We start from the raw sequence: 10882 nt of genomic DNA, 5'->3' as shown, positions 1-10882 counted from the left end.
AGCCACCAGAACTCAACCAACAGATATTGTGATACAACATCACTAAATTTACCTTAAATAAAAATAAAAGGCTACATGCTTCCCCCAGAGAACAGCCGCCCTTTGTGCAAGTAGCGCCTCATTTTAACACTGTCTCTCCATCCAGGCATTTGCACTGAGACCATCACCCTAGATCCTGGACACATAAAGGAGTTCAGGGGAACCTACGGTACATAGAGGAGACACTGTTCTGCCTCAGAGTTGGACACCTTCTCCCCTACACCATGTCAGATTCCAACACAACCGACTTCACCAACCCCTCCTTCTTCATCCTGCTGGGCATTCCTGGGCTGGAGGCGGCACATGTCTGGATCTCCATCCCCTTCTGCGCCATGTACGCCATAGCCGTCTTGGGGAACTTCACCATCCTGCTGATCGTGAGGATGGAGCAGAGCCTCCATGCGCCCATGTACTATTTCCTCTGCATGCTGGCTGTCATCGACCTGGTCCTGTCTACGACCACCCTGCCCAAAATGCTGAGCATCTTCTGGTTCAATTCCAGGGAGATAGAGTTCAGTGCCTGCCTCACCCAGCTGTACTTCATTCACTGCTTTGCAGTGATGGAGTCTGGGATTTTTGTGGCCCTGGCTTTGGATCGCTATGTGGCCATCTGTGATCCCCTAAGATATTCCACCATCCTGACAAACACTGTGGTGGCCAAGTTCGGCCTGGCCGTGCTGCTGCGGGGCGTGCTGCTTTTACTGCCCCATCCCTTCCTGGCAAGAAGGTGGCTTTACTGCAGGACCAATGTCATCGCCCACACGTATTGCGAACACCTAGCCGTGGTGAAGCTGGCCTGCTCCGATATCCTCCTCAGCAGCTACTATGGCCTCTTCGTGACATTCTTAGTCAATGGGCCGGATATGTCTTTTATCACCTTCTCCTATACTCAGATCCTCAGGGCCATCTTCAGTCTCCCCACAAAGGAAGCCCGGCTCAAGACTTTTGGTACTTGTGGCTCCCACCTCTGTGTCATCTTAGCCTTTTACATCCCAGCTCTCTTCTCCTTCCTCACGCACCGGTTTGGCCACAATGTGCCTCTGCATGTCCACATCATCACTGCCAACATGTACCTCCTGGTGCCCCCCATGCTAAATCCCATCATCTACGGGGTGAGGACCAAGCAAATCCGGGACAGGCTGCTCCAGCTCTTTACTCATAAAGGGTCCTAAACTTTTCTCTTTGTGCCCTGGCTTTCAGACCGAATTTCATCAAGAACTGGCTGATGACCTCGTGCGGGGCCTTCCTTCCTAGATCACTTACAGGACCGTCAAAAAGAGACTTTAGAGCTCTCCCTGCCCTTTAAAAACACCGAGACTGGATGACTCAGAGAGACAGAAGAAGCTGGGGGAGAAGAGAGGAACATGGTACGCTGAGGGGACTCTGCATGCAGGGCTATGGCTGCAGCAGAGAGACAGACTCCAGCTGGAGGAGAAGCCGTGAGTTGTAGTAGGTGGATCCTAGACATCATAGTGGGCTTGGACCAAACCGCAAAGAATGCTCCAGGGTGGTGAGGACACTGAGGGAGGGAATAGGCTGCAGGTGTTGTATTGTTTTTACCTAGATCTCGGTGTCTTTTTTGTTGTTTAAATTAGACAGGTAGCCCTGAAACCGGCATCTCTTCTGCCACCTTTGTTCCTCTCTCCTCTCCAATGGTCCCTTCTGGCTGTGGAATCTGTGAATTATTAAAGACCTGGAAGATCAGGGGTAACCGTAGACACTGGGCTATTCAGCGCCCAGCACCTGGCACTTCCTGTGTCACAGCAGATTGCCATCGCAGCCCATTGTCTGCAGCTTCTCCCACCTGGAAACGTCTTTCTCCCTCTGTATCTTTCCCCACAGAGGTCCCTGCTTGGCAGCATCCTGGTGGATCCTGGTGCCTCGGTGGTAAACAGGCTCGCCTAAGCGACACCTTCTGCTTTTCTGCCTGTCCAACGACAAGCATCCTCGATTCCTAGATGCCAAGGCCTGACAGGACCGTTAGGGTCATCTTGCCTGGCCCCTTGTAGACACAAGCCAGAGACCTCCCCCTGCCATAATTCTTGTTGGAGCTAGAGCAGTTCTTGGAATAAACCAGCCTCTCTCATTTGAAGATTGCTGGGGGTGGAGAACCCACCACAGCCCTCAGCAAACTGGTCTAATGGCTACCCAGCCTCATCGGTAACATGTTACACCGCAAGTGCAGGCAGAATTCATATAGTTTCAATTCCAGCCACCGGATCGGGTGTGACCTTTGTGTGCTAGACTGAAGAGCCCACTAGACAATACTTGTCCAGAGGCAGGGCTGAAGGGGGTGGGTGGAGAGGGGGGACTCTTCTACTAGAGTCCCCAAAAAACATCTGCTACATAGAAACATAGAATCATACAGTTGGAAGAGACCTCAGGAGGTGTCTAGTCCAACCCCCTGCTCAAAGCAGGACTAACCTCAGCTAAATCATCCCAGCCAGGGCTTTGTCAAGCCGCAGCTTAAAAACCTCTAAAGATGGAGATTCCACCACCTCCCTAGGTAACCCATTCCAGTGCTTCATCACCTCCTAATGAAAAACTTTTTCCTAATGTACAACCTAGACCTCCCTCACTGCAGCTTGAGACTGTTGCTCCTTGTTCTGTCATCTGCCACCACTGAGAACAGCCTAGCTCCATCCTCCATGGAAACCCCTTTCAGATAGTTATAGGCTGCTATCAAATCCCCCCTCATTCTTCTCTTCTGCAGGCTAAACAAGCCTAGTTCCTTCAGCTTCTCCTCATAAGTCTTGTGCTCCAGACCCCTAATCATTTCTGTTGCCCTCCGCTGGACTCTCTCCAACTTCTCCACATCCTTGTTGTAGTGGGGGGCCCAAAACTGGACACAATACTCCAAATGCGGCCTCACCAATGCCAAATAGAGGGGAATAATCACTTCCCATGATCTGCTGGCAATGCTCCTACTAATGGAGCCCAATGTGCTATTAGCCTTCTTGGCAACCAGGACACACTGCTGACTCATATCCAGCTTCTTATCCACTGTAACCCCCAGGTCCTTTTCTGCAGAACTGCTGCCTAGCTCGTCGGTCCCCAGTCTATAGCTGTGCATGGGATTCTTCTTTCCTAAGTGCAGGACTCTGCACTTGTCCTTGTTGAACCTCATCAGATTTCTTTAGCCCAATCCTCCAGTTTGTCTAGGTCACTCTGTATCCTATCCCTAACCTCCAGGGTATCTACCACTCCCCCCAGCTTAGTGTCATCTGCAAACTTGCTGAGGGTGCAATCTACCCCATCCTCCAGATCATTGATGAAGATGTTGAACAAAACCGGCCCCAGGACCGACCCCTGGGGCACTCAGCTTGTGACCAGCTGCCAGCTAGACATGGAGCCATTGATCACTACCTGTTGAGCCCTATGCTCTAGCCAGTTCTCTATCCATACATCTGTGTGAAGAAAGTGACATTGGAGGGAGAGGTTCCAAGACCCAAATTTCTCTTGAGGGCCTGTGTGGATGAGGTGAGCAGGGCCAGTCCTCAGCTTCCTGGGCACTGGGCAGAGCTGGAGCACGCTGTGGGCCTCTGAGAACCAGATGTTCTTCATTTTCACCTGTGACACCCTGCAAACCCACGGTCACCCTGACGGTGTAACTGTGTATTGTTTAATACAGAGTAGGCCAAGTGAGATGTTTCTGGAATGCTCACAACGCACTGAGCATTATTGTTATAGTGATATCTTTGTTGCAATGTCGTATGTATGGTTATGACTTTCACTATGTGATACACCCAAAGACATGTCCTCGTAGCTTAAAACATATCCAGGCAAAACTCTCTGAGCGGAGGGAGAGTTCACACCTCATTAAGGCGTGTATAAAACAAACCCAGCTCAGCATTCCAGGAACAAAGGACTGCTGTAGACAGCAACAAAGCAACTGCGATAAAGTGATGCTCACTGATTCAGGACATGGAGGGAACCTTACCAGGGTATTGTTTGTCACCTGACTCTGATGAGGGTGGGCGAAGCCCCAGAGTTGAGAAGGAACATTTTTTTAAAAGGGAGACGTTTTGCTGTTCTCTCTTCCACCTCCATCTACAAACTCCACCAAGCAACTGGAGTGCTGACCCAAGGAAAGAGCCTGACTGAAAGGAAACCAGACAACCTGTGCTGAGACTCATCTGAGTTTGTAAGGTTGCAGACAGTGCTAAGCTTAGTTTAGAATGTGTTTGGCTTTCGTTTATCTTCACTAAATCTGACTCACTTTCCTGTGACTTAAGATTCTTCTGTAGTTAATACATTTGTTTGTTTTACCTGAAGCAGTGCGTTTGGTTTAAGGTGTGTTGGAGACTCCATTCGAAGTAACGACGCTGGTGCATATCAACTTCTTTGTTAAACTGACGAACATATGAGTTTGCAGTGTTCAGTGGGCAGCACTGAACATTGCAGACAGAGGTTCCTCGGATTCCATCTGGGACTGAGGGGTATTGACTGTGGTCCTTCTGTTGCATAACCCAAAGAATGACTGGCTAGAAACACTCACTCACTGAGTTGAGATCTACTTGCTCACTGGCGGGAGTGCGTGAACAACTCAGGAGTAGGGGGCAGCACACCCCAACCCAAGTCAGGGTTCCTTCTAGGGGCATGGCCTGGGCACCTGCCCATCATGTCGAAAATCCCAGTGCCTGCCCTCGCTGGCCAGCCGTCACCCTCCCGCTTCCATGAGATATGGGGGAAACAGGTCGACTCCTGCTGCTCTAACCCCACCCCCAGACCCTCAGCAGCTTCAACCCCACCCCACACTGCTCTAACCCTGCCCCATGCAGCTCTAACCCCACACCCCACAGTGGTGTAGTGGAGCGGGAATGTCATTCCTGCACTGTCCGACTGCCCCACATCGATTTGCAGTGAAGACTAGTTCTGCAGGCACATCACTGCTAGCTGCTGTAGCTGGGAGAGGCCCTGCCTCGTCTGTGTCTGATCCCGCCCTCCTCTGAGCCCAGGATGCAATAGGCACAGCTGTGTGACAGACTCGCCCATCACTCCACCGCTCAGCACTGGCTCGGGGCCTAGCATGTGCCCCCCAAGCCAGCTGTGGTGCACAGCGAGAGCATTTGTCTTCCACTGGGGGCCAGGTCAGCCACAGAGCTCTGATGTCACCCAGGGAATCTGGGGAGAGCTTCAGGCATATTCGCTATCTGGGGGCTTGACCCTGCCAACCGGGGCCCAGTATGCCCACCACTCGCCCTTCGCAGAGCTCTGTGAGCTGCTGGAACTGGTTAGCAATGCATGGTGGGCTGGGCAGAGGGTTGATCTGGAGTGATCACGCCCAGGGACTGGCTGAGAGCACGGTTTGGCCCACTAAGCTAGAAGCCTAGAGTCCAGAGCTTTCCCTACAGTTACCCCCACTCCCGGCTCCAGGCCTGCCAGAAACAGGGCACAACAAACGGGGGGCTGGGCCTCTGAGGGGGACGCACCTGCTCACAGCACACAGAACAGCACTGGAGAATGGAGACAAGTGGCTGGGTGTAGGTGACCTTTGGTCTTTTCCTCGCACTTTGCATGGCTAGGCCCTGGGACAGAGGCTGGGTTGCCCTGGGCCCACCCACTGCCCCACACTGGGTTCCCTGGGCGGTACGCCACAGGCCCACTTGCACAGAGTGCAACCGTCTCCACGGAGCCGGGTGTCACGAGGCTCGTGTGCTGCAGCCATGGCCCCTCGTCCCAGGCAGTGTCATACCTGTAAAAGAAAAGACTAGCAAGATCCTATTGAGGGGGACACGCCAATATGCCACGTTTATTGTCAATGTAAGAATATTACAAAGCACTCACATTCACACCCAAGAAGTTCTGCAACTGCTGTGATATAATTACCAGTCCTTTTAGGCGTTGCCCAAGCCAGCCTAGTGGCCCACTAGATTGGACACAAGGAGGGAACCGGGCTTCTGTCAGTCGTAAATCCGATGCTCCAGATGACAATTGCAGAATGAGACCCAAAGTTTCCAGATTTTTATCCCATCTTTTACACTTACTGGCTGTCATGTCAGGCTATGGGCCGGGCTGTGTCATGCTGCCCCTAGGTTCAGTATAGTTGTTAATCACCAGCTAATTGCAAGCAGGACTAGTCTCCTATTTCTGTACTTTGTTTTTTCCCAGGGTGGATCCTTCTGTATTTTCGGGTCATTTATTTGCACTTTAGGGTCGTTTGTAGGTATTCTTCGTCCTTCACAGTTAGGTTGGCAGTTTGTGTCTTTCCTCCCCTTTCTGTTGTTAAAGCAGGTTAGATTGCTGTCTTTTTATGCCCTGCACGTACATTCCTCACTCACAAAAAGAGGACCCATCAAGATATTTTTAAGTTCAATAGTACAAGTTTCAGGAAAGAGCTTACTTCAAGATGGAGTTGATTTATGCCCCACTAAACAGTACTGTACCATTATCATAACTGTAAAGGAAACATTTCTCTCTACGTCTATCTCACTTATACAGAAAAACACAGACTCTACATCTGATTGGTTTGCACAGCTCCTGTGGTGGCTCACAGCAGTGGTAATTGTTTGTCACCAGCCCCAGGGGCTGAGCTGACATGCTTGGACCAGGAACCTAAGCCAACGTCCCAGAGTTCAGGAGGCTGGGACGCAACCTGGGCTGGGACCCTCCTGCCTGCAGGAGTCAGGTGGGCAGCTGCGCATGTCTTTCCCTGATTCGATTCCCCCTGATTCTCCCTGGTTCCCACTGGTTCCCCTTGATTCAGTTCCGCCATCTTGTGTTCTCCAGCCACGTCTCTCCCTGATTCGATGTCTGAGCCTCCGTCTCTTCAGAGTCTCGCCCTGCAGAACCTGTTCTCCCCCAGCCTTCTGGCTCTGGTTCCGCGATCTTATGTTCATATGTTAGCCTGCCCGGCATTCCAGCCGCTAACTGTCAGCGGCCGAGCCCTTGGCTTGTTCACCATCCACCCAAGATCCCCCATTTCTGTGTAGATTGTATTCAGCTCCTCATGGCCCCTTTGTACCTGCTCAGGCTGGGTAACGCTCCGTCATTGCTCATTCCCTCTCCCGCACAGAGACTGGCAGCACCGAGAGCCCCGGGACATGGTGGCATGCATATGGGTGGTAAAAACATTGCCCGAATTCCCACGGTCACCACACACACCTACGGGGCATCCTCCCCCAGGCGGAGCATCCTCATCAGCCTGTCGGATATGCTGGGTCTTGGCCCCATACACCAGAAGGTTGAGCATGGCCGGTACCAGCAGATTGAGGTTGGAAAGGAACATGGAAGAGGGGAGACGCTGTGGCCAAAGTGGTGGGTGAGGAAGGAGAAGAACGTGGGGGTCTAGAGGATGATGATGATGCCCACATGGGCCCCTCTGTTGCCCAACGCCTTATGCCCGGCCCCATGGGAAGGCAGCTGGAAGACGGCCTGCAGGATCAGGGTGTGGGACAGCAAGATGCAGCCCAGGGCAAACCGGATGACACCGAGGGACAGGACCAGCCCGTAGAGGTTGTTGGGCCTCCTGTCCCGCAGGCCAGCATCACCATGGCCATGTGCTTGCAGTAGAGGTGGCAGATGATGCGGGAGTAGCAGAGCTGCAGACAATGACAGAGCCAATGAGTATGGAGGTGTATCGCACCAGAGCGCAGATGGGCACATAGCAGCCGAAGGCCATGACCACCATCTTGCCTGACTCCACCACACACAGCGCATAGGTCTGGAACATCTGGGCCAGCAGGAAGCACAGCTGATCTCCTGGGCTCTGACCCAGAAGGTACCCAGAGTCCTAGGCAGGGACGAGCTGGACAGGGCGATATCGGTCAGGGCCAGCATGGAGAGAAAGAGAGATGTGGGCTCGCACAGGCCGGGCTCTGACTTGATGATGAAGAGCTGGGCGACGTTGCCCAGCAGGTCAGTGATGTAGATGGAGCAGAAGAGGATGGAGATCCAGCAGTGCTCATGCTCCAGCCACAGCAGGCCCAGAAGGATGTAGGAGGAAGGGCAGAAAATGCTGGGGTTGGAGGTGTAGAATATAAAAGAATAATTAATGGGTTTGTGCTTTTAGATAGAACAGCGAAGTATATAGCTTGGGAAATAGCTTGGGAAAAGGGCCGAAAGTACTTAATAAGGGCCGTCCAGGAGCTAGCACAGCACAAATAGAGGGCGGAAATAAGAATGGATGAGCTGACTGCATGAGCTGACTGCAACCGGGTGGGCGAAAAATGGGAAGTGCCAACATGACATGTCACTCTGACATGTGGCAAGCTGAACAAGTAAACTGATCAGATTGAGGGTATTTAAACCCCAAAAGTCAGTTGCACTTTGGACTGCAGTCCACTGGGATCTTCAGTAACTGGACTGAGCCCTTCTGTGAATCAGCAGCGTCCAAGGGATGGCTAATACTTATCAGAGTCGACTTGGCCCAAGGGACTTAGGGAAAGAAGCGCTTTTGGTAACCCATGAAAGTACACTTGCTTTAAGATAACTAGGAGTTTACAAGCGATTATCTGTCTGTAAGCACGAGGTAGTAAGTAATAGAAATGTGCACTATAAGAAATGATTGCATGCATGGGAAAATGTTAAGCCTTTGTATCTTTTTCTGGTTTCGTGTTTTTATTATTTATGTCTATGCACTTTGTTCTTTACTAATGAATAAATAAATGAGCAATATTTCTTCAGTTGAAGCCTTGTTCGCATTCTTGTTCGGTCACCCCGTCCGTCGATCAAGGCAACTCCTCTGCTTCCAGAGCCCCACGACCCTAGAGTAAGAGCCTTACCGTCCGCTTTGGGTTCATGGGAGGGAGCCTACATGTGGAGAGGGGACGGGCGTGCTTGGCCACGGGCAATCCCCGTCACCCAGCTAGGAAAAAGAAACAGTTAAACAGAGACGAAAGGTGGGTACGTGAAGGCCTGCCCGTCCTCAGCATGGACTCTAAACCACCCTGCACGACACACTCTACTATGACCCAATGAAAACGAGCCACAGCTTGGACTGCAAGCGACCTGCAGCCTCTCCACCTTCTCCTCCAGCTGGAGTCCGTCTCTCTGCTGCACCCTTAGCCCTGCAAACAAAAAATCCCCTCGACTGCCTTTGTGCCTCTCTCCTGCCCCAGCTTCTTCTGTCTCTCTGAGTCATCCAGTCTCGGTGAGTTTAAAGGGAAGGGAAGGCTCTAATGTCTTTTTCACCATCCTGTAAGTGATCTAGGAAGGAAGGCCCTGCACCAGGTCACCAGCCAGCTCTCCATGGAGCTCGGTCTGAGAGCCAGGGCACCAGGAGAAAACTTTAGGTCCTTTTATGAGTAAGGAGGTGGAGCAGCCTGTCCCGGATCTGCTTGGTCCTCACCCCATAGATGATGGGATTTAGCATGGGGGGCACCAGGAGGTACACGTTGGCAGTGGTGACGTGGAAATGCAGAGGCACATTGTGGCCAAACCGGTGTGTGAGGGAGGAGAAGAGAGATGGGATGTAAAAGGCTAAAATGACACAGAGGTGGGAGCCACAGGTACCAAAAGTCTTCAGTCGAGTGTCCTTTGTGGGGAGACTGAAGATGGTTCTAAGAATCTGAGTATAGGAGAAGGTGATAAACGACACATCCGGGCCATCGACTAAGAATATAACCAAGAGACCATAGTAGCTGCTGAAGCGGATGTCGGAGCAGGCCAACTTCACCACGGCTATGTGTTCACAATATGTGTGGGCGATGACATTAGTTCTGCAGTAGAGCCACCTCCTTGCCATGAAGGGACGGGGCAGTATGAGCAGGACGCCACGTAATAGCACGGCCAGGCCGATCTTGGCAACAACGGCGTTTGTCAGGATGGTAGAATATCTCAGGGGATCGCAGATGGCCACGTAGCGATCCAAAGCCAGGGCCGCGAATATCCCAGATTCCATCACTGAGAAGCAGTGAATGAAGTACAGCTGGGTGAGGCAGGCACTGAACTCGATCTCCTTGGAATTGAACCAGAAGATGCTCAGCATTTTGGGCAGGGTGGCCGTAGACAAGACCAGGTCGATGACAGCCAGCATGCAGAGGAAATAGTACATGGGCGCATGGAGGCTCTGCTCCATCCTCACGATCAGCAGGATGGTGAAGTTCCCCAAGACGGCTATGGCGTACATGGCGCAGAAGGGGATGGAGATCCAGACATGTGCTGCCTCCAGCCCAGGAATGCCCAGCAGGATGAAGAAGGAGGGGTTGGTGAAGTTGGTTGTGTTGGAATCTGACATGGTGTAGGGGAGAAGGTGTCCAACTCTGAGGCAGAACAGTGTCTCCTCTATGTACCGTAGGTTCCCCTGACGTCCTTTATTTTCCCAGAATCTAGGGTGATGGTCGCAGTACAAATGCCTGGATGGAGAGACAGTGTTATAATGAGGCGCTACATGCACAAAGGGCGGCTGTTCTCAGGGGGAAGCATGTAGCTTTTTATTTTTATTTAAGGTATATTTAGTGATGTTTTATTACAACATCTGTAGGTTCAGCTCTGGTGTCTACAGTGTCAAGGTCACAAAGTGACTTCTGCTTGTATTAGATCCAGAACTCACAGGAATACATGAAGGCAAAGACACGGAACACAGACAGTCACAAAGACTAATATTTTATATCAATTTTATGAAAGTAACCAACAAAGTTAGGAATGTCACAGGATATGCAATTCCTAGATTTATCCACGCATCAGCTACAGGTAGAGACAGACTCCTCCTAGGTAGTGTTAGGGTCTGACCAGTCTTTCATGGATTCATGGTCAGTAGAGGGATGATTCCTATTGGAGTTTTTCCTTAGAAAGCTCAATTTTCTCAGTCTGGGCATCATCTTTTTATACTATGATCTTTTACCATACCTACATTCTGCGCATGTACATGAAAATGTCAACCCTCTTTCTCCTTATTGGTGTG

General features: G+C 51.4%; 2 protein-coding genes across 2 annotated transcripts; one reads left to right on the top strand and one right to left on the bottom strand.

The window, feature by feature from the left end:
* Positions 1–263: 263 nt before the first annotated feature.
* On the top strand, positions 264–1211 carry LOC137148562 (olfactory receptor 52R1-like). The gene has a single exon (XM_067541447.1). The coding sequence runs from the start codon at positions 264–266 to the stop codon at positions 1209–1211; it is 948 nt and encodes a 315-aa protein (XP_067397548.1).
* Positions 1212–9268: 8057 nt separating this feature from the next.
* Positions 9269–10216, bottom strand: LOC137148563 (olfactory receptor 52M1-like). The gene has a single exon (XM_067541449.1). It carries the CDS (start codon positions 10214–10216, stop codon positions 9269–9271), a length of 948 nt encoding a protein of 315 aa, XP_067397550.1.
* Positions 10217–10882: the final 666 nt, after the last annotated feature.

This window comes from Emydura macquarii, unplaced genomic scaffold (assembly GCF_026122565.2).
Source record: "Emydura macquarii macquarii isolate MOO-44397 ecotype Brisbane River unplaced genomic scaffold, CSIRO-AGI_Emac_v2 contig_646, whole genome shotgun sequence".
Classification (NCBI taxonomy): domain Eukaryota; kingdom Metazoa; phylum Chordata; order Testudines; family Chelidae; genus Emydura; species Emydura macquarii.
The sequence above is the reverse complement of the archived record's forward strand: the minus strand, read 5'-3'. Positions and strand labels throughout refer to the sequence as shown.

Excerpts from the sequence above, each read along its gene's own strand:
- LOC137148562 (XM_067541447.1), top strand. The coding sequence starts at position 264 with ATGTCAGATTCCAACACAACCGACTTCACCAACCCCTCCTTCTTCATC.
- LOC137148563 (XM_067541449.1), bottom strand. The coding sequence starts at position 10,216 with ATGTCAGATTCCAACACAACCAACTTCACCAACCCCTCCTTCTTCATC.